Here is a 23298-nt window from a genome sequence, read left to right as displayed (position 1 = left end):
TAAAAAAAAAAAATCTTTTGTGCAGGAGGCCATCTGGCTGCACTTAAAGTGATCTACCTGTCTTTGTTACACTGGCATGAGGTGGTGCCAGGGCCCCCTGGCAGGACAGCTGGTGAAATGAAATTGCTGAGGCTGGAACAATTGGGGTGAAGGATGAACACTGGAAATTTGAACCCCCAAGAACACGTATTTCAAACTGGAGATCTGTGATTTGTGATCTCTCAGCAAAATTAAGAAATGGTGAAATCCAGATGAAAAAGTTTTCAGTTCACAGATAAAGGAGCAAATATGATTTTCAAACCACACCCTCATCAGCAGCCTTATAATCAGATGTGCCCTGTGTGTGCTGAGATGTCACAGGGAGCTTCTAGGTCCAGCCCAGACCACGATTGTCCCAACCCTTCCGGAGGTGCAAGTCAGGGAGCTGCAGCCAGTGGCAATTACATAACCTCAGGTGTTTTTGTTTAAATATTCTGTTCAACAAATAGTTAAAATTTTGCGCGATGAGTGAGTGGTGGCCCCAAGATGGAGATTGAGGAGTTGGAAATTTCCATGAAAATGGGCAGTTGCTGGTGACTCTTGGTGATGAACCCAGGGGAACAGGGGCCAAAGCCCCTGTGATTAGGAAATCTTGGAGGAGAGCTGAGCTAGGAGCTGGGGTCCCTGAGGATGGGTCTGAGACTGTAGACAGAGGCAGCATGGAGATGAGGAAGGGAGAAAGGAAGCAATGGGCTGAGCCCAGGGTGGGTGGGCTGTGGGCCTGTGTACCCTAAGGCCAAGGACAGAGCCTGAACATATGAATCTGGAACAATTCCTGAACTGGGGCTGCATGAGAACGTCCTGCCCTGGGTACTTCAAACAGCCCAGCAGGAGCACACTGGAGACAGGACTGAGGAAAAAGCTGAAGTAGGGGGGCTTCAACCCTTTATCCCAGCCTGGTCTTCTGCAAAGGAACAACCTCAACACAGATAGCTGAGAGACAAATATCACTAAGAGTGCCTGGCACTTTACTAAAACACAGGTTTGATTACAAATGGAGGACATAGGAGACATCTCTGAAAAATAAAAGAGCCTCGTGATGGTGGTTTTGAAGGGCAAAGCTAGGCAAGTGAAACCCTACTCAGCACTGCACTCTCTGGAACCCGACACATCAAGCTGCAGAACCCCAACACGAGCCTGCCCACCCCTACCATGCAGAGATGGGGACAGATCTGGTCCTCCTCTGCTATTGATCCTGAGTATCCCTTCCTCCTGGATATGTCAGGTCAAATGAGGTCCCTGATCTAGAGCAGCCAGCCCTGAGTCTGGCACTTAATCAGCATATGGATAACATTAGCTGGCATCCATTTTGTCCTCATTATTGATATTCCTGTTATTCTTTATCAGTCTCTGTCCTGGCTTTTGGAGGACGAAATGGCAATGCACTCCAGTATTCTTGCCTGGAGAATCACATGGACAGAGGAGCCTGGAGGGTTATAGTCCATGGGGTCACCAAAAGTCAGACACAAATGAGTGACTAAACAGCAATAGTCCTGGCTCCCTCCATGCCGACTGCTCAGGGCAAGGTCTAACTCTTCATTTTTCCAACACAAGAATGCAAGTCATTGACCCACGCTCCTGAGCCCATGGCTACACATGGCTGGGTGGGGGCATGTCAGTGCAGGAGACACTTCTGCATACCTCACGTGTGCAGGCCCTGTGAGAGTCGTAGCGCCCAGCCCAGTGGATAGTGAAGGAGTGTCTAGTGACTTTTAGGCTCAAAGTGACTCCCTCCTGTCACCACAGCCCCTCCCCATCCCAACACCTCCCTCCCATCCCTCCATGGCTGATGGTTACTTCTGAGACACACAGGATGAAGGACTAACTGGTGACACAGATGTGCAATAAAACATGTAGAGACTCAAGGTTCTGCTACTTTTACACACACGGCTTAGGAAAGTGCTGAACTTTTTTTCTCATGTGCAAAAGAGGAGCATCATCTCCCTTGCAGTGACCATCTGTTAGTGTGTACTGTGTGTTGGGCACGAAGAAGGATGCAATGAATGCTAGGTCTGTACCCTTCCCTGCACTAAGGCGCCAGCCCTGCCCACCTCCAGGGCCATCCAGGGCAGTCCCTTCACCCTACTCTGTGAGTTCCAGATGAGGAACCACAGACAAGGAGATTGCGGCTCGGGGCGGTACACAGGCTTCCCTACGTCCCCAGTGTGGTCTGTGGCAGGTGGGCATTCACTACGGTTCCAGTGATTCTTCAAAATTCTGTGCATTCTGATCTCTCCTCTTCCTAGGCCAGCTGCCGTATCTTGAACCTGGCCTCTGGGGAGAAAGAGGAGCCCAACGCTGGGCCAGGGAGCCACATGCCCCAAAAAGCAGCTCTGCTTTGGGTGAACAGAGATGAAGGCCAGGGGAGGACATGGGACAGGGACCTGAGTCTTGTTCAGCTTTTCTGAAGAGAGAGGAGGAGACAGAGGAGAAAAGGGCTGGGAGAAGCAGGGGTGAGCTTAGCGGAGTTCACAAACTCATTCATGCTTTGATAATTTATCATTCAAGCTAGGACATTTTGAGAGAGAAAGGATACTGTTAGTGATTTTGTTGGGACAACAGGCAGACACTGGGACTGTTTGGGCATATCCAGATGTACTGTGACTCCATTTTTAAGAACTTTGAAAGGGCATCTTTATAGCATCACTGATGTCCTTGATTGCCCAGGGGATATTCCCTTTGATTTCCCTCTTTGGAAATCTTTGAGTTCAGGCTCTCTCCTTTCTGGGCCCCAGACCCCAGGTTCTTGCTCCTTGTGTCTTCCCGAGTGCAGACCAGGCTTTTGGAGGTCAGCTGGGGGTTCCATGAGCCCGACCCTTTTGGAACTGGACTCCCCGGAAAGGTTTAATGACAGGATCTAGCTCCTGTCCTCCCTCTACTTGAGAACATGGGCTGGGAAAGTACCTATAGGTTAGAATTGATTTGGTTATAAAAAAGCCTACAGCTCTTTAAGAAAGGAAAAAGAGTAGTCATTTGATGCACACTGTTATTGTCAATGTATTCTGATTTTAGAAACATAAGGTTTTTTTTTTTTTTTTTTTTAATTCTTTAAATCAAAGGAGTCTCTTGTTATCCTCTAACTTCTTTCTTTGTACTCAGGGAGGGTGAGACCCATTAACCACTGGGTTTTATGTACACAGGACCAGTAATTATACTTGTGACCATCTACAAGAAAAATTGCATTTGACATTGTGAAACACAAACAAACACACACACACATGCAAATTGTTCTTCCCTTTAGTAAGTGTGATGTATGCCTGCCTGTGTTTTCCAATTTATCTTTTTTTTCTACTTGATGCTATTTCATTTTTAAAAATTGCTGTTTCTGATAGGCTGTGCTGACATTACAGCCAGAGTTTGCCCAGCATTTCTTCCAAGTGGTTTCTCATTTGAGATCTGAAAACACCCCAGAGTCATACAGGGCAGAACTGGATCTGAAGCCCAGCAGCCTCTGCCCACAGCCTCTTGCCTGGGGCTCCTCTCTGCAGATGGCAAGGACGACTTGTCTGGAGTCAAACAGCCCAGGATCAGATCAGGCCTCCCCGAGTCCCAACTCTGAGACACAAAGGCTCCATGCCCATGCTGGGCCCTGGTGCCTTGTCCATCAAGCGTGAGAGGGCTGGTCTCTCGAGGGACTGTTGAGAGGACAAGAAGATTGTGTCTAGAAAGTACTGTCAGGGCCCTTGTAGGCGCAGGCTGCCCTGCAAACATCGGCAGGTTGGAAAGCGCCTGAACAAGGTGCTTGTTTGTTCTCGCTGGGAACCCTGTCCTGTCCACGTAAGGAAACACGCGGTGAATGCATTAGCCTCCAGTTCCCACTTGGCCTTCTGAGCAGGTGAACTATCAGTGGAAGAACTGGAAAGAGCTGGTCTCTCGCAGGCCTTGTTCCCAGGTGCTAAGGCCCCGGCATGGCTCTGGGGGTTCCCACAGCAGCTGGAAGGACGGTCACCTCCCCCAAAGCTCAGGAATGCCCAGAATGGTTGTTTCCTCACGGCCCTACAAGCCCCCATGACCCAGGCTGATGTTCCCACGTTCAGGAAAATGCCTAAGAAGAGGCCAGGACAAGGTGAGATCCCCATGGCTGCATCTGGGGCCTTCTAGACCCCAAGCCCGGTCCCTCCTTCCCCTGGGGGACTTCCACAGCTGCAGTGCAGGGCTTGGCTGGGCTCAGGGGGGCTGAACACTGGATGCCAACCTTCCCGAGCCCTCGGCCACTGGCCTCACCTCATCCGCAGAGGGTTGGCCATCCCGCCTAGATCTGGCTGCCGGCATCTGTCTTGAGGCCAAGCCAGCAGCACCCAGCTGCTGCCAGGAAAGGCATTGGGACCTGTATAGGTGAGTCAGAGGATCCCAGCGGTCAATGAGCTCAGACCTCCTCCAGTCTGTCACTCACTCGTGTCCATCTGCGGAAGGACACAGCCTCATTTCCCTGGGGCTGATCCCTGATTGTCCTTTTCTGCTCGGTATTTCTGGAATCACACTCTTCTAAGGGCCTGGCTGTGTCCTAACGTGTGGCCAGCCATCCACTGCCTATGATGAAGCACCAGCAGCAGAGGTCCCATCCCCGGGGACCCACACTGATTGTGACACATGGAAGGCCTGCTGGTCCCTACAATGGGGAGGATGGAGGGACCTCTGAGGAGAGGGGTGACTCGTGAGCCTGGACTCACAAGGAATGAACCACTATAGTTGGTCATGTGGTGGAGATTCCGGGGGAAGGAAGACTCTAGAGAAGAGACAATGTGTGTGAGCACTCATATACAGACATTAGAGTGAGATAAATTTGGGTCCAAATCACAACTTACCAGTGAGGCCTCGGGTGCACAAATGAATGCACAGTCTTGTGAGCATTGTTGTCTTTATTTTAGAGATGAGCAAAGAAAGGGTCCAATGTGTTAGCATCTTGTTGATTTATCAGGCAGTCATTCTAAACATTTTTCTTGAGTACCTTCTATGGACCAGCCACAAAGAATAAATAGTGAGTGAAAGAGGCCAGGCCCCTCTCTTCCTGTGTGTTGGTATTAATCCTCTCCTTCGGGGATGTGGTCAGCAAGCAAGTGAACAGGGAAGGTGGTGGGAACAAGCAGGATGAGGTGGCCGAGGCACATGCAGGTGAGGGGCTGCTATACAGGGTCGGGGGTCTGCAAAGCCATTTCTGACAAGGTGATGGCAACCAGAGATGGAAGGAAAGGAGGGGTAAACCATATGATTTCTAGGCAGAGGGCACTGAGTGCAAAAGTCCTCTACAAGGACTTTTCAAAGGCAAAAAGGCCAGTGTGGCTGGAGTATAGACGGGTGAGTTCAGAGACGTGACAGGGGCCGCAGGTATAAACCTCTGTTGGCCACTGGAGGATCTGGGTAAGGGTGACATGGCAGGGCATGGTGACCAGCCACTTTGGTTGCTGTGAGAGCAAGCAGCAGGACACGACAGTGAGCCAGCTAGGGGCCTGGTGTACTGGGTTCAGATAGATGGCTGTGGCTTGGATCGAAATGGGAGCATGAGGGGTGTTTGGGTTTTGGATGTATTTTGAAGGTAACTAATTGGGTTTGTTGATGGTTTAGCTGAGGGCTGTGAAATAATACAATAAATCAAAGATAACTAAAAGATTTTGGCCTGAGCCATGGGAAGACATGGGAATTGTTATTTGCATAAATGAGGATGGCAGGTAGGGGCAAAGTGGGAATTGGGAATTTTGTTTTGCATATGGTGCATTTCAGAGGAGGAAGTGGGAGTCTGGGAGAGAGATCCCTGGATTCCTTAGCCCTGGGCAGAATAAGTTTCCATTTCTAACTCACAGCAGGATACCACATGGGCTCACAATGGCAGTCCTGGGGGTCAGTAGATCGTCCCCTCCCTGAGAGAGGTAGATTATCAAGTCTCAGCTTTACCAGCACTGCTTTTAGGTGCTGTAAGTTTCCCTGATCCCTGGATGCATTCTGACCTACACTTATCATGCTTTATGAAAACGCTCACTTCATTGCAGTCATTTCCCACCGCGCCCCCCACCCCGCCACCCCTGACTGTAGGTTCTGTGACGTCAGGGGACAAACCGCTTGCTCCCCACAGTATTCATACCACCTAGTAATAAGCCTGACATGGCAGTTGTTGGCTGGCTAAATGAGGGCCACCAGTTGTGTAAAAACATGGTAGGCCATGGACTTTTTCTTTTTAATGCAACATCACCCTGAAGAGTCAATATCGTTCTGCGGAATGAACCCAGGGGTTAGGTTGTGGGTCCCTCCCTGGTGGTGGAGCATTCCGGATCAGCACTGCACAGGCCCCAAGGCACCTGCAACATGGAGCCAAAAGGCTTTTCCCATCAGTTGGCTAAGAGGGAGAAACTCAACTTTTAAGATCGCTTTCAGCTCCAGCTGGTATCCAAGCTTTGGCCAGAGTCCAAGCAGAGGCAGGCAGGATCTCATCCCAACTCTGTAGACCCCAGGGAGCACCAGGGTGAGAGAGGGAGCAGGACGGCTTCCATGCACACCAGCCCAGTCTGATCCACGCAAGTGTGGGTGATGCTAAGCTCCAGAGTTATGTGGGGAGGCTGAGACTCAGGCAAGGGTCTCAAATCACAGAGTGAGCAGAGAGAAGACCAGGATTCAAGAACTGGCCTGTCCCAGGACCCCACGGTGCCACTTGACATGGCCTCAAATCCTTCCTACTTCCTCCAGCCCATCTGCAGCTTGGTAACCATATCACAGTCACTCTATAAATGACTGGGATGTACTGAGCACAGGAGTGACACAGTCACGTGTGGGCCCACGGGCAGGAGAGTCTGGAGGACAGAACACTCTGGACTCAGGCATTCGGGGGCCTTTGTGCTGACTTCTCCTTTCCAGCATGGTTGAGAGAAGGTGGTGGAAAGTGTGGAAGGCTGACCGACCTCTGTGTGGACAGAACCCAGTATCTGTCGGGCTTGGTCCCTGTTCTCAGCGTCCAGGCCAGTGCTGGCTGAATCAGCATCTGGCATCTATCAGGGGCCCTGAAGCAGGACAGAAAATAAGAAAGTGCTGGGTGTTTGGCCCTGCCATCTGGGACAGAGGCTCTGTTGCCTTCTACTAAGCCTGAGAAGTAGAGTGGAGGTTTCCCTCCCCATCGCTGATACGCACTCAAGCCCTTACACAAAGCTATCCCTTTGGGAGTAGAGGGCTGACTGGCCTTAGAGAAGGGCTTCTAGCAAAACCAAGGGCATTCAGGGAAGAGGGCGTGCCTCTCCCCCTGCTAAGGATGCTCGACTAAAGGATGAAAGTCTGCGCCCCAATTCTTGCCTACGATGAGTGTTATTACTATGGCTTATTTTCCACCAACTGTCGCAGCAGTGTGTGTTGGGTTTGAGGAAGAAAAACCAGGTCTGGAGAGCTCCACATGGTAACACTAATTTCAAACCGTTGGCTGCTACATTTGAGTACATGTCTTTATTAGGAAAATTATAAGTGCATATACATCTTTTCATTGATATGATTTCAAAGTAGAAATTGTTGTTTCTCAAAAGGAGTTGTTACTTGTTTAAAAAAAAAAAAAAGCACACTGCATACAGGAAGCTGCCTTCTCCGGGACCATTTTCACATTTTGTGGGAGATGCCATTTAAACAATACAAAATACAGTATTTATCACATTTAACACTGAACCCATCACTGCTCAGAGACTGAGAGTCCAGCGAGGTTGCAGGATTACAATCTATGGGATTTTTCACCTTGGCAATGTCAATGGTCTCCTTAGGGGACATGAAGGTTTTTCTAAGGGATATTTCCAAGGGATGGGAAATTTCCCAGCGAAGATGCATAGAGGGATCAGGACCCCACAATTCTCATCCAGCTCCAAAAGGGTGTACCACCTGGGAAAGGTGATAAGCTCCCAGTGAGAGATCTCATAGTGATTACACCAGGCAGCAGTCAGAAAAGGAAGGTCAGACTGGATCCAGTGACAAGGCTTAAGTTCTCTGGACTTCACACAGGGGGACTACAACCTTTTGTTACTCAGGCTCTCTCCTCAAAGCTGGCCCTCCTTTCTCTGGAGGACCGGCAGAAAAGCAGAGGGCCCCTCCTGAGCCTCGCTGGGGTCTTAGCACCTGGCCAGAGTGGGGCAAAGAACAGTGCAAACAACACAAGGCACAGATTCAGATTCCAACACGCAGCACATCTGTGAGCTCAGTCCCCCCAGTCTTCCCTGCCCGGGTGCTGATGCAAAGGCTGGTGGTGGAGGACCACCCTGGAGGTTACTCGGAGCACAAGGGAAGGTCAGAGAGGGGCAGCACTGGACCAGGAGGAACAGCTGGGTACTCCCTAATCAAAGTGATGCACAGGATTTGTATTTTGAAAGCAAAAGGGGATCAAGAGAGTCTTTTCCTGTGCAAATGGACTATTTAAATGCATATTTGCTTTAGCTGGGCAGTCTCCACTTAGGAGCACTGCAAGGAGAGGAATTGTCACACAAATCATTTTCCAGGCAGTTTCTCCTCTTATCTATTTCCCCCCCAATAGGGGAGAAACAAAAATCATTCTTTATTTAACTGCAGTCAAGATTTATTTAGGGCATATTAATTTTCTAAGAGAAAGAGATTTAATGGTTCTGGTTCATGGGTTCCAGGGGAAGATGCTTCTAAATTTTCCATGAGATTTTAAAAATATCTTGAATTACTTAGAAAATGACTCTCCCACTGACAATTCGATCATTTCATGTATAATTCAGGAGCCCTGTAGTGACAGGTTAATTTCAGAAGAGGGTTTTGAAACCAGTTCTGTATACCTTGTAACTAATAAAGGCCCCTCCATACTCTTTTTTTATCAGTATAACAAAGCTGGTTTGACGACGTGAATTTTTGTTTGGTTGATGGATTGGCCATATACCGTGAAGATCTAATTTAAAGGAATATTTATGGAAATGCCTAACACATGTTACTGATAACTCAAAGATTATTAAATCTGAGAACACCTATAATTCAAGATTATTTTACAACTATGTACTTTCTGCATGTTATTTACAGTTCCTGTCAATTGATACATTTCCTGGTTTTGTCCTTTTTTTTTTTCTACTTTCTTAACTTAAAAAACTTTATTGGGAACTTTAACCAGAGAGGAAAAGTATTAGTGAGACCAAATGAAAAACAAAACAAGCAAAAACCTTTCAAGTGCCTACCTTTTCAGAAAGAGATTTTTTAACTGTTTAATGCAACCATACAAACTGCTCTCAGTAAAGGGAAACCCCTAAATGTCAGGATTTGTAAGCTACTTTCCTAACCAGTCCATCGTTTTCTAAGAGGAATGCCCTGCTGGACATCCTGTAAGCACAAAATGACCGTGGCGGCAGAGAAGGTCCAGGGGCCACTGTGCAAGGTAAAAGATGACAGAATCATCAAATGGTGGAAAAGGTGAGTTTAGATTTTAATTGGGAAGGAATCTTCATGTTCAGCTTTGATTATTTTACGGGTCGGGCTTTCAAAACCAAAAAAAGTTGAAAAAAAGTTTTTTTGTTATTCCCCAAACAGTGCTGACACCACAGTGAGAAAATTCTCAGTAGTTCTGAGATATCAACAATTATAGAAGCCTTGAGGGTCTACATCCTCGGAGGTTCATACTGCTGCAAATTGAGTTCCCTTGGGCTCTGTTGATACCACCAGGGGTTCGCGATCATGGGGAAATCAAGGTTTCACCCAAACGGATCACAGCCCTAATCAGAAACCTGGTCAAAGGCCCCAGGGGGCACCTCCTCACTCTCAGCCTTTGCATACGAGGAACTGACAGCGCATGCACCAAGGACATTGGCTTTGAACAAAAACACAGGATTGGACACTGGACAGTATTTCAAACAAGACATAGATGTGCACAGTGATTTCAGGACCAGGTAACACAAGACATTTTGGGTTGCTTCTTGGTGCCCAGTTTAAAGTAAAGCTTTGGTCTTGAGAGAGTCCTTTTCCGGGGTCACGGAGACAGTCTTGGATACACATGACGATGGATGAGAGAGAGAATGATGAGAAGGACGTGATGAGATGTAGAGGAGAGCTTGGGATGAAGGGTGCATCTCACCCTACCCTGGTCTCACACTCCTGCCTGCTCAGCTCAGGGAAGCCCTGCGGTGCTCACCAAAAAGGCCCACCCCTGCTCTCATCCCAGAGAAGGGTGAGCCTCCTGCCTGCCCCCCTAGAACCTATCTCCTCCACCACTCGCACAGGGCCGCCTTCACTAGAATCTGCCCAGGCTGGCTGGCGCGGACCCCTCCTGGAGGCTCTCCACCCTGGACATGGTGATGTGGACAAGTCTCCCTCCTTCTGGGGTTCTGGGGTTCCAGCCTGCACAGCTCAGGAACCTCCGGCCAGATAAGGGGTTCCGTGGGAAAGATACAACAAAGCAGGTAATAGAATGGTCTTAATCTAAGTTCCTATCTGTTACCAGTGACATTGGATAATCAAACTAAATGAGAAATAAACACCATATATTCTGCTACATAATCAAATGGTGAAGTAAGGCAAACTGCGAGACAAGGCCCTCGGAAATGCACTCAGCCCCGCCTGGGTGCAGGGGGTGGCCACAAGCCCTTCCTAACACTGGTTTCAGACCCGGGCTCCTACTGTAAGGTTTCCTCAGGCGTCTGACCCAACCTGCGCCTCTCACATCTTGAACCTCCTGTTAACAAGAACAGAGGGAGACACCATTAAGGCGGGTTCCCGCAGTGGCGGGGCAGCACGCTTGAGACGCCGAGACCCGCTCCAGCCGGGGACCGCCCCCCACTCTTGATTTCCAAATCGCTGCGGGGCTTCTCCCTTCCGAGACCCTGAGCGAGGAGACTGAAGTGAGAGAGACAGATGGAAGAGGCGAGGGACGGATGGAAGGCGGGAAGCGGAAAGGGCAGGAGGGCAGAGCAAGCACAGTGCGGAAGGACGAACGAGGGCATGGCACAGCGGTCACACGACAGGACGAGGCGCGATGCCTTAGCCCAGCTTAGGCATCAGCCCGGGTCACACAGCGCCCCGCCCCAGGACCTCTGGGCTGGCGCGGCGTGTTGGTCCTGGAGCGCGGAGCTCCCGCCGCCGGGCAGCGCTGGGACTGCGCATGCGCACCTGGTGGCAGACGCCTGCGCGCCGCCTAGTTAAGTTTCAACCCACAGTGGAATGGAGGTCCGGCTCTTCGGCTCTTCCACGGCGACCCTGTCTTCAGTGGGGCTGGGGCTGTGCCCGCTGGTCAGATACAGTATGGCCCCAGGGCCAGTGGGGGTAATCTAAGGGCAGACAGAGGCTTGCCTATGTGTCTTAATGGGGGAGGGAGGGCAACTCTCTGAGTCCCCACAGCTTGCGCCGACCCGGGGCTAGGTGGCTGGTGCTGTCTTCCCGAGCACTGCAGAAAGCAGTTTGCCACCTCAGGGAAGCAACAGCTTGACCCACAGCTGCTACAGGCCAAACAGCTCTCCCAGAACAGACCTGTCACCCTCTTTGGCACAAAGATATCCTGTTCCTGCGGTGTGAAGAAGGGAGCGTGGAGGCACGTGTCTGGCACTTTTCTAACAGTAGTGCTACCCTGGCCGAGGTCTCGCAGACCACTGCTGCTGGTTTCCACAGAAAGGACCGCAACCCTAGACAGTCCAGCAACCAGCCAGAGGCCTTCAGAGGCACCGAGGGCCGGACGAGGTAGATGGGCAACCCACACACTCGGAAGCAGGCCTACCATTACCCCCCGCCCCTGCAAGAGGGGTACAGGCTGGGGGAGTTAGCCAGATACAAGGGATGCAGTGGGAAGTAAAAAGTCCTTGGCCACAGTGCCCTAGGAGGTACACTCCTCCAATGGGGAAAAATAATGACTGTAATTCCTATGCCGTAAAACAAGAGGAGGACACAGTGCTCTGTGACCCAGGTGACAGGCAAGGACTCTGAGTTTCTTCGCTTGAAATCCATGTGCTCCATCCTTCAACCATGTCATCTTTCTGGATCTGTGTACTGAAATTATGATCAGGGGTCTGGGGAGCAGGGTGTGTGTGTGTCCATGTGTGATAGGGGATAGGGAAAATAGTATATATATTCATGGTTTCCCTTTTCAAAGTATCACTGAAATCAGTCTTTCTCTCCCCTGGGATCCCCCCTCCTCCCAGTCCAAATTAGAGACTTGGGAAGAAATCTCAGCCATAAATCTGTGTGTGTATATGTGTTGGATTGGGGGCTGGTGAATGAGGACTGAGACAGCTGTGTCCCGGAACCTAATCACTCAAGGTCATGCAGAAGCGGGGGAGGGGACATGGTAGGAGTCCCCAGAGCTACAGGCGCTTCACACAACTCCTCTGCATCAGGGACTCCGGACCCGTTGAAAGAATCTACAAAGCGAATTAACTGCCCTGCAAAGAGGCTCCCTGAGAAGCATTTCCACAGCTGCTCTCTGGAAATGCAGAGCTGCCAGCCATTTTCCCCACATAGTCTGAAGAAACCCACCTGAGCTTGGAGGTAAAGCCACTCACACGGTCCCAGGCCCAGGGGAAAAGTCCTGCCTCCCGTGGCAGAGTGGTGGAGGACCAGGCAACAGGCACTTGGGGCAAGGTTTCAGTTATCACCTGCAAATGTCATGACCACAGCCAGCTCTACTCCACAAAGGCAGGGATGCCCCAGGCAGGGGGGCAAACGAGAGGGTATAAGGTACATGCCCTGCGCTGGCTGTCTTAAGACACCCCTGCTGGACTAGCAGACTGCTCTGTGCAGAGTTCAGGTGGCCACACGCTGCCCTCAGACAGGAATGCAAATTGTAAGAGTGTGGAGCTGTGTCAGCTCTGCGCGATCCTGACCATGCGCCTTCCAAGAGAGGGAGTGGAGGGCTAGGTGGGAGGCTCATCAGCCCAGGGTGATGCTGGAGAGAGATGCCAGGTCACTCTAGATGGAGCCCTGAACCATTCTAGAGTCCGCTGTTCTAGATGGAGTCCTGAGCAAACGGGCTCTGCCTCACAGACCCCAACCCCCATCTCTGCAGAACTACTTTCTTCTTAACTTAGCAGACCAGGAAGGACCCTGAAAAGCACATAAATACAGGAGCCAGTGTGGCCACAGAGGCGGCAAAGCACTGCTCCCCCATGGAAGTCTGAGAACCTGCCCCGGGAGGCAGGGGGGCTCTGCCCTGGAGGAGGCTGAGAGCAAATTTACAAAGCGCCGGGAGCAGAGTGCACTGCGGTCCATCTCGAAGTGGCAGATAACTAGTTTTTCCTTTTCTGAGCAGCCTTTCTCTTCTTCTGTCGCTTCTTTTTTCCTATCTTTTCTTTTTTCCCCACTTTTTCTTCTCTGCTCCCCCTTAGATAGAATTAGTAGAACCATTAATAATGTTGAAATAAACAACAGTACATGTCAGTCTGTGCAATATTTAAAACTGGCCCGTGTATTTGTTTAACCCTGTCTTTAGTCTCAGGCCTGGAGGCTCCTGGGCAAAGTACTGTCTGTCAGTATTTCATTAAAATAAATCAGACATTTCCCCCAATTCCAAAAAAATATTACACGGGCTTCCAGAACACCGATACTTGTGAACTGGTTATAGCCATGGTCCATTGGCCAGCTTGACCCCGGTTCCCGCTATTGCCTGAGGCTTCCAACAGGGACCAGGACTTGATATCTGTAAGGGTGGGAAGGCAGGCCCAGGGCCAGACTGTGTCACCCTAACCTGCTCTCCTAGAGCTTCTTTACATCTCAATGCAGAGCAGAACTCCCTGCTTTATCTTAAACATCTCTGCATTTCAAATAGAATAAAGGAGGCTGGAGGACCAAGGTTTGGATGACCATCCAGGAGAAAAAGAAGGCAGCCCGACCCCACCTTCTTTCTGGATGCCCGTGGACACCCCTGGAAATGACTGGGATTGTTCTGGAGAGCAAGGGAGAGAGCTGGTTAGCAGGATTTTATTAGAGCAACTTTATTAGAGCAATTGGCTCTTGACTGTCATATTAACATGATTCAAGCTGAATGGTATTTAATGATTTATGGGGTAAGGCCACCTGTTCTTGAGAAAGCTTGATATTAACCATGGGCTGGAATTATGGGATTTTTACATGGGAAAATGTGAAAGCTGGGTATTATGAGGGTTGAGTCTCTGGAGATTACATGGGGATGTTAGGAGAACCAGGGTGGAGGAGGAAGGGGAAGAGGAATTAGTGAGTCAAATATTATTCTTCAGAAAACTAGCACCACTGATTCCACTGTTTAAAAAAAACAACAACGCAAAAGCTTGAGTTGCAGATCTAACCTGCTCCTGAGCAAGGCCCATGTACTGTCACTTGCAATGTGAACTCAGCAAAAGGGATGCAAGGCACCTGACCAGCAGGCCAGTTTATGTTTATAAATACCAGAAATGTGTGTGAGCCCCATGTCTGACAATTAGAGGATTTTAGCTCAGGTAAATAAATTCCCACATACAGTAGGAGGTTTATACCATGAAACAACGAGCATTTTATTGCTAGTACATATGATGTCACATTTGATACAATTTTAGTACAAGTGAAAAAATACACTGTGGGTAACATTAAAAAGCTGCAATCACACTTATATATCATAGATATTTCTTTACAAATTGCCAGTAGTTTACGATAATAGAGAAATGTAACCTACTGACATTCATATGGCTCCACTTCAAATATAGGAATTGTTTGACTATAAATATATTTTGAAATACATTTGTCTACTAAAGAAACGTTTAAAAAATTGTGCACGAAAATATATATAAAAAATGCCTTGCAAAAAGTTACAAATACCACCAGGCCCATCTGTGGATCCCATTTATGCATGGGAATTTCATCTTGCCAACATTTCTGATTGGAACCTGAAACTGTGCTGTGGCTTCAGGAGGAGGGGTTAGTGGTCAGAGGCTGTCTATTCATCTATTTTTTTCACTTCTGATTTCAGAAACCTCAGAATTTGTAGAGCCTCCATGGCCTACATAGGCTTCAGAGGCAATCGCAGAAACCAAATTCCTTATAGCAAACCCTCAGATTGAAAACTGCATTTGATTTTGCAAAGACTGTCTTTCATGGGAAGGCGGAGACATGATCTCATACCCCCAGCAGAGGGCCAGCCCCATTCTGGAGAAGGCCAGAGAAGGATCTCACAGAGGGCCTGCGGAAGAGGTGTGGGCAAAGGGAGGAGGGGGGCTGCAGAGCTGGAGCCCCTGCGGTCACCCTCCTCCAGCTGGGTGCGTACAGAAATGAGAAGCAGAAGCAAGATGAAAGCATGCTCTGGGAAGCAGGGAGAGGCTGGGAATGATCCAGAGAGGGTCTCTGAGCACAGTCCCCAGTGATGGCAGTTCTACATAGAGCTCTCCTCTAATCACTGAGCTTGAACCAGGAGGTGTAAGGTAGTGGCCACTGCCGAGCACCAGCCAGCATCTGGGTTGTCATTCTAGTAGTGGTTCCTGCTGCCGGAGCTGCCCAGTCTTCCTCCCAGCCTCAGCGTCTGGAGGAAGAATGCTTTTCTCAGCTCCCTGCTTGGCCATCACCTGACTGTGCTCAGACTCCCCAGGGGAGAAAAGGAGAATCTCCAAAACAAACCAAATACAGAGCTTGAAGTAATTATCAATTTAAAAAAGGATAATGAGTGATGATGACTGTGATGATCATGAGGTAACTGACTGGTGGGAAATGCTGATGGAATGATATAATTTCTTAGAAAAACCCCAGTTATAAAACAGCCAATGTGAAGAGTATGGATGAATACACGCTGCAATATTGTACCATGTGCTATAAATGCAGTTGTCTACATACTGGGCAAACCTCACGTCCATCCCCAGGTCAATGCACTGCCCCCCAGGCATACCTGGTCCTCACCATTCAGCCCTTCTTCCCCCCCATACCTTTGCCCTTTCATCTCATTCAGGCTTAGCTTTCCTCAGGTGGATCTAGTGGAAAGTCCTTTTTTGGTTGTTGTGCTTACTTGTTTAAAGCTTTGTCCAAGTATTCCTGAATCCACTTCAGTTTCGGGTCAATGCACACTTGCCTATTGTTGTTCTTCAGCCTTGCCCTGTCAAAACAGAAGAGGCGACAGTGTGCAGCTGAACGGAAGAGGGCATGGCTGTGACCTGGGCCACTGCTCATCTGATACCCAGGTTTGGACCCGACTGGAGCCTCCCAGCTGGCTCAGGCTTGGAAGGAACCCTAGATGTGCTAGGGAGATGAAGCTAGCCATGTTGCAGCTTTCACCCCAGAGATACTGGGAAGAGAAGGAAAGTCTTTAAGGAGTCCAGAGAGAATTCACACACAGAACATCTGAGCTGGCTTTTGAAGGATAAGTAGGAGTGGGCAAGTAAAGGGGGAAAGAAAAGTAGGAGCAAATACCCCAGGGGGTTGACAGTACAGAGAGGATGTGGAGGAATTGGAGAGACAGGACACTGAAGAAGCCTGCGGCCAGGTGTAAGGAGCAAAGAAGTGGAGCTTTATCTGCAATTTTGTTTGTGATGGGAACCCGTGGGGACTTTGAACTGGAGGGTGGCAGAAGCCAATTTTTATTTTGATGGGTCATCTTGACAGTACATGGAAGACAGACTTACGAGTAAGCCTGGGGGCCTGGAGACCTACAGAGAAGTATGAGCAATAGTCTGGGGGATGGGAGAGGTAAGAGTGCAGTGGGGGGAGGGACAGTGTACGGGTGGGAGAGATGGGGAAGGGGATGAGGGAGAGGAAGTGTAGGTAGTTTACCAGAAAATGGTTTCCAGAGAGTATTTACAAGTTCATTGAATGTTCATGGTCTCATTTGTTCTCTGAAAGTTTGGTCTGCACCCTATCACCTCCATTCATAACCTCCCTCCCTAAAGACTTCTGGAGGAGAGCCTGGACTTATCTCTGGATCCCTCTCCATAAAACCCTGGTACCAGGTAATGTCAAGTAGCCTGAGGACACTACCACCCCCCCAGCCACTCGGCATCTATGAGGACACCTGAGGCCAGCACGGTGGCTTGGCGACACTCACAGGAGTCTTCACATAGCCTGCCTGTTGAGCCAATGAACTGTGCAGAGGGCCAGTCTCAGAGCAAGGTGGACTGAGGTCCAGTTCTGGGGTCTGCTGTTTTTTAATGTTGTGTTTGTGCAAACAGACCTGAGGACTCTATTTGGCTTCTTCCAACTCGAGATGCAGTTCCAGGCAGGAAATCTCCACTGCAAAGTGGCCCATCCTCACTGAATTCAATATCTGATTAAATACTTCTCAAATGAGAGAGTATTTTATTACAAGCAAAGAAAAAAATCCATCTTCTAGTGCCCTAAAACATAGTGTAAATGACAAATGCATTCAAGGCAGGAAAGGCTAGGAAAAAAAGACAAAGAAAAATCAAACCTAAAACCAGTTGCTGTTGGGTGGAAAGTCGTCAGGTAGCTTTTGCTCCACCTGTTGTGTCCCCCACCAAGCTCACTGCAAGTGAGCACGGGGACACGTGGGCACTGGAGGTCTGAGCAATTGACAACCACGTGTGGCTTTCTTTCTGCACCCGGCCCAGCCTCCTGCACTCCAGGAGAGATCTTTGTCTTCTGCATATGTGATTTTGGTGTGTCTCATTTCCCACATGAATGAAATCAAATGTTAGCAGCTGCCATCAACACCAGCAAAATAAAAACCTTGTGTGTTGGGTTTCAGAAAATGTAGTTAAGTGAGCTGGTGATTTTGAGTTTCACCAAACAGTTTATTGATGGCTTCAACTGCATTTGGGTCTTGGGATTTTGTGCTGTGTAATAAAGGATTAAATGAGGGCACCAAAGCCCTGAAATTGGTAGAACTATTACTAGCAAGGGGCTGGTTAATTTACCGTATTTCAGCAGAAAGTAAGTTTGGTGAAGTTCATGTTCCTCCAGTCTAAGGGGTGCATCTGAATGTGCTCCCATCTCTTACACTAAAGGGAGGGAGCTTGGAAAGAGGAGGTAAGGACCTGTGGGAGCATGGAACCCAGGCTTTAGGGCACCAGGGCTAAGAGCAGCTTTTGAAACCCCGTCCTGGTGGTAATGTCAGCTGCTGCTAATCATGCCAGGTTCGAGGTTAGACACTCGGCATGTGTCATTTCCCTAGCTTTAACATGTCTACGGGTGAGGTGTCACTATGCCCATTTCTGGAGGATGACGTTGAGACTTACACGATCTGAAGGGCGCAGTTTGGAGTGTTGAGGATCTTGAGGTGCTTGACGTTGGCTTTCGCGACATGACTCTCAAAGAATCGGCAAGGGCATCTGTAGCTCAGGCTGACCGGTTTCGCTGGAGAGGGAAATGAGAACAAGGCAGCTTGTTATTTTCCTGCTGGGCCTTGGGGATACAAGGGTGTCTGAGTCTGCAGCCGAGGGATCAGGTGGTGGTTTGCTGGGGAGCGATGGGAGGAGTCATGGGTGCCTCGTGGCAGAGACCTTCACCTTGGGCGGCACAGGGAACTCTGAGTGGGCTTGGGCTCAGCTTCAACAAGGCAAGAGGCCAGAAGGACCTAAGGAGGCTAAACCCTAGGGGGTTAGGGAAGCTAACATAAGAAGCCTCCTGCTAGGGTGTCTCAAAAAAGGACATGAATTACAGGAGAGGACTGTTTCAGTCCAAGGCACTGAGGTTCCCAGTTATTCTGTGCAAAATCAACTCCTCCAGGGCCTATTGAGAAAGACTTCCCCATTCAGGGAAAAACAAGAGGGAAGAAAGGGGCTCCAGGCTTGCTCTCTCCTCCTCCTCCCCCGGAGAAGCCACTACAGCATCCCTGGGAATGCTGCCCTCCCCCACCTGCGGTCTCCTCTCCCCACACATTTACCTTAAGCTCAGGCAAACCACAAAAGAATCCCAACTGGCTTCCGCCCTGGGAATCCCCAGAGGGCAGGCAAGGGCCCACCTTCTCCCCTGCACTTGCAGGGCTGAGGCACAAGGATGCTCCAACCTCCTGGGTTGTATTCCATCTTTGTTTGCCAATCCACCAATTTGCAAAATGCCATAATTGACACTCATTAGTGTAAATTAGCAAAGGGCTCCTGCAGAACCCACAGCTCACCCTGTAAGTCTAGAATTGCCAGCCCAGGAGTGGGGGGCGGGGGGGGGGGTTTCGGGTGGCGGGTAGGGTTGGGAGGAGTGGATCCTAGGATTTGTGTGTGTGTGTCTGTGTGTGCATTTTCTGCAGATTTTATCCAAGCCCTTAATACCCCCAAATTATTTGAATTTGTGAATCCTTTCATCAGGGATTAAATGTATGTCTGAGAATATTTAGTACAGAGATTTTTATTTTTTAAGTTTGCCTGTTTACAGAGCTCCCAGAAGCCTCCTGATGGTTCTAAAGTTCCATGTTTTGGGGCAAGAGAGCTGGGGAAGCTTATGAGCAAGGGATTTTTTTTTCTTCTTCTTCTAAAGGCCGAATTTAGTTGAGAGAGGGCATGGCCACCAAGTCAAGGGGGAAGCAGACCACCTGGCCCCTCCCAAGATCAAACTCGACTCCCTGAAAACCAGGAAGAAGAAAGCCTGGTTTCCAGGCGCTGGGTGACTGTGGCGCTAGGGAGCCCGGAGCAGCCTTCAGGTTTACACCTGTGCTGACTCCAGAAAGTCGCTGCTGGGGCCGGGCTTTTAGCAACCGCATCAGGTCCCTGCACAAGTCTGCCTCGCTCTGTAACCAGAGCACCTGGGAAAGTGGCCTGGAGCTGGGGGCTGGGCTGCCTGAGTGAAGGAAGAGTCAAAGTCCCCCTATTGAGTGTCCTGTGACCAGGTCCCAACTGAGCAGAACCAGACTATGGGTCCCAGTGGTGAGGCAGGATTGGTCCCAATCCCAGCGCGTCAAGCCGGAAGGTGCACAGCGTGACAGCTGCTGGGGCGATGCTGTGGATGCTGGGGGCTGCTCCTCGCCCCTGTCCCCCAGACGCGGCTTGGACTCCATTAACCAAGCAGTGAGATCAGGCCAGAAATCAGAGCCCATTCTAAGCTCAAAACACAAGCTTTCTCTTTTTCTCCTCTCCCCTCTCCAACCCCCTGGGATTATCCGTTTCCTTCAAAGGCAATTTTTCATTCTTGCTCCCAGGACCCAGTTGCCTCCCTATCAAGCGGAGAATTTCAACAGGTTTTTTAAAGTGACAGAGCCCCAAGCGTTCTTACCAAGAGAGCTAGGTGCTGTGTCCACCTGGTGACCTTCCTGCCAGCTTTTTACCAATATTACTAACTTTTCCAACTGGTTTGCATATGTACAGGCAAGAGGCCTGACTGGCCCAGATGTTACCCAGGATTGGGGTGAACTTGGCTTCTGGTGAAGTTGGCATCTGGTGAACTGGGCTCTGCTCGGCAGCAGTCTTTCCACACTAATGCAGAGACAAGAGCCCCTGAGTTAGCCCCCCCAACCAGGCCTGGGACTGGGACCCAGCCTGGCTTTAACCCCTAGAAGCCCAGGACATTCAGGGACCCAGCTTTGTGGTTGAGGTCAACCAGTGGAAGGAGGATAGAAGCCAGAGAGTCAGAGCCTGAACATGGGGACTCAGTGGGAGCACCCAGCCTCTCGGTGGTCACAAAGTGCCTCCTGACCTATGCATGCAAGGAAAGTGTGACCATCTTGACCTGGCCACTCAACTGCCAAGAGGGCAACTCAGATGGGCAAGCAACCAACACTTGCCAGAGTTAGAAGGAACCTGTGAAGGAGGCCCCCACTCCTTCTGTGTTCCCCAGGGTCAGCTGAGCCCAGGACTCCAAGACCTGGGTCCCTGCATTCCAGTCATTTCTGCAGTTCCCCAGGGGAGGTGGCAGCCAGAGGAAGCACCATTTCCTCCTCCAACAGCTGGATGGTAACACCTCCACTTTCGCCCAACCACTCAATTGTTAACATGCTCAAACCAGAGCATTCCCCATCACCTGGGGCCAGGACTGTGTAAAGAAAAGGCTAGGTTACTTTTTCACCTTACAGGAAAAAAAAAAAAAAAAAATCTAAATTCCCCTTGGGGGCAGTCCCACTGTAGCTTTGACCAGCAACTTGCTACACTTTTAAGGAACACTTCCCAGGTGGTCATTCACTAGCCATGGAGAATGCAGCCTGTGGTCTTCTGTGGGAACCCAGCTGACTGCTCCAGGGTCTGAGCCCCCAAACAGACCTCAGCTGCAGGGAGCTCTCAGTGTCCTTCAACCCTCTGCAGGATTGGTTAGAAATTTCACAGCCAAGAACTCTCAGCAGGGCCTGACCAGGCTGACATGGTTTTGTTTTGTGTGTTCAGAGGCAACGGTTTATTTTGGTTTGCAGCAGTGGTGTCCTGTAACAGGACAGTGAGTTTTCTCTTAAGCCTCAAAAGGAAAAAACGCTCTCTCCCTCTCACAGTGAAATGGGACACCACCTTTCCCCGTGGCCTAAGGCCTTGGAGATTGAATTTTGCAGCAGCGCTCAGCTCACTTCGAAGTAGAGAGCTCAGTCGGCTGGTGACAAAGGCGCCTGTCTGCAGGTGTGCTTGGGGGGCTGGGTAGGAGCATGCATGACCCGGATGGCGCCTGGGTCTCTCTTGGGTGCCCCCAGGAACAGGCAGGGAAGGCACTGGCTGGATGCGCGTCCAGCTTCGCCGCGTGGCTGCGAACCGCACTATGGGTACGGAAGCGCAACCAGGCGTTTGGCTCAAACCCGACAGCTGCTCGGAACGAGACGCCCGCGTAGCCCCACTTAGGTGGGTGCAGAGAGAGGGTATGTCTCGCGTGAGTGGGACGCCGCGCAGCTGACCGGATCGCATCGCCACCACAAACAAGTCGCGGTGCCAGACAGGCTTTGCAAAGCGCTCTCTCCAACACGAACCGCAGATCGCATGTCCGGTGCGATGCGCTGCGGGGCCTCGGAGCCCATTCGCCTCTGGAAACTCAACTGCGCTCGGGAAGGCACTAATCTGGGAGGTGGGTGGTCAAGGGCCAGGGACCATCGGTTCCCGGTTCAGCTCCACATCTCTGCCCCCTCCCTAGCCGACTCCGAAAGCGCCAAGGGCGCGCTCGCACCCAACTATGCTGAGCGATCTCGCTCTGCAGCCCGCCCGAGGTCGGCCGGCTGCTCCCAGGTCCCGGAACCCGAGCCCTGTCGCGGAGTGCGAAGCCTCAGAGCTGGGAGCGCCAGGCGGGGGACTTCGAACACCGCACGCCGAGGGAGTGCGCCCCGCGAAGTGGGCTGCCTCAACCTCCGGGGTGCAAAGCGGCTAGAGTTGGGCTCGCTCGGGACGGCTCCGGCTGGGGCAGAAGAGCCGGGGCCCCGCACCGAGCCCGGAGCCCAGCGCCTGCCCACGCCTCGGTCGCTGGGCGCACTCACCGTCGCTGAGGCACAGCGCAGTCAGCACGAGGGCCAGCACGACGAAGACCTTGGCATCCATGGCACTAGCCGGCGGCGGGCGGACGGAGGCCGACACAGAGGGGATGAGGCGGCGGAGAGTGAAAGTGCGGCAGCAAGAGGCGCGCGCCCGGCACTTTAGAGGCGAGAGCGGGGCGGGGCGGGCGCGCGGCGAGGGGCGGGCCTGGAGCTGAATCCGGGCTGTGGCAGGGGGCTTGGACCGGAGTCCCCTCCCAGCCGGCCGCTCCCCCGTCCCCTCCTTTCCCACTCCTGCCCCAGCGCTGGATGCTCCTGGGACTGCGGCGAGCTCCAGCTTTTGACCTCTCAGTTGCACTGGGCCCTGCTTTGGAAATGTGACCTGCACCGAGGAAGCCGGGGCCCAGGGAGGGGTGAGGACAGGGTTGGTAACTGTTCCCATTATGCAGATGGAGAGATTGAGTCCCAGAGGCTAGAACTGAATGAGAACCAAGGGAAAACAAACAGGTCGGTCCCAGAGGTAAGGGCCAGCTAGGCCAGTGGCAGCCTGAGTAAGCTAATAGCGTCCTATTTTGGGAGTGCAGGACCTGGAAGTGACCACCGGCCTCGGCTTGCTGCACTGCGGCCGGGTAAACTGGAACCAGGGACACCAAACTGGTCTTTGCATCAGAGCTTCTCTGATTCCAAGCCAAAGCTATCACTTATGTATTAGCCAAGTCTCCCTTTTCTCAAGTATGAGGTTGAATCTTTAAAATAGAATACCGTGCCGTCAAAAGGAAATAATGCCAGTTCTCCCCGGAGGCTTTTAGTAACCATGCATTTATTCAGCGCTTTGCACCTTCTCTTCAACTGAGAAATGGGTTACTTCCCACCCTGCGAAGGGGAACTATGGGAATTGACTTGAGACCACCGCGAAGTGCTCAGCATTCAGTCTAACACAGTCAGTACTCAAGAAATGTAAGCTGTTTACACTTCAGTATTTTCTCCCTCGTCCCATCCGATGTCCTTACCACCCGAAACAATGAGAGAACTCTCCTCTCCTCCCCACACCCAGGACGGTGCTCCTGGAGATGGTC

General features: G+C 50.8%; 1 protein-coding gene across 4 annotated transcripts in view; it reads right to left on the bottom strand.

Annotated features, from left to right (window-relative positions):
• The window catches only part of CXCL12 (C-X-C motif chemokine ligand 12), a 28114-nt gene extending 5726 nt beyond the window's left edge, over window positions 1-22388 (bottom strand). Inside the window, exons 1-4 of one of the 4 annotated variants that reach the window (XM_061162051.1) lie at window positions 22229-22388; window positions 18102-18219; window positions 15920-16006; window positions 7440-10666 (exon numbers count right to left, since the gene is read on the bottom strand). In XM_061162051.1, the coding sequence (XP_061018034.1) occupies window positions 10651-10666; window positions 15920-16006; window positions 18102-18219; window positions 22229-22289 (282 nt within the window). In that variant the 5' untranslated portion in view covers window positions 22290-22388 and the 3' untranslated portion in view covers window positions 7440-10650. Of the gene's footprint in view, window positions 1-7439; window positions 10667-13146; window positions 13300-14991; window positions 15443-15919; window positions 16007-18101; window positions 18220-22228 lie in introns of those variants that run through there. The other 3 variants (XM_061162049.1, XM_061162052.1, XM_061162050.1) reach the window with 3 other exon arrangements.
• Window positions 22389-23298: the final 910 nt, after the last annotated feature.

This window comes from Dama dama, chromosome 15 (genome assembly GCF_033118175.1).
Source record: "Dama dama isolate Ldn47 chromosome 15, ASM3311817v1, whole genome shotgun sequence".
NCBI classification, from domain to species: Eukaryota; Metazoa; Chordata; class Mammalia; order Artiodactyla; family Cervidae; genus Dama; species Dama dama.
Note: the sequence above shows the minus strand (reverse complement) of the source record. Positions and strands in the feature narration are given on the sequence as shown.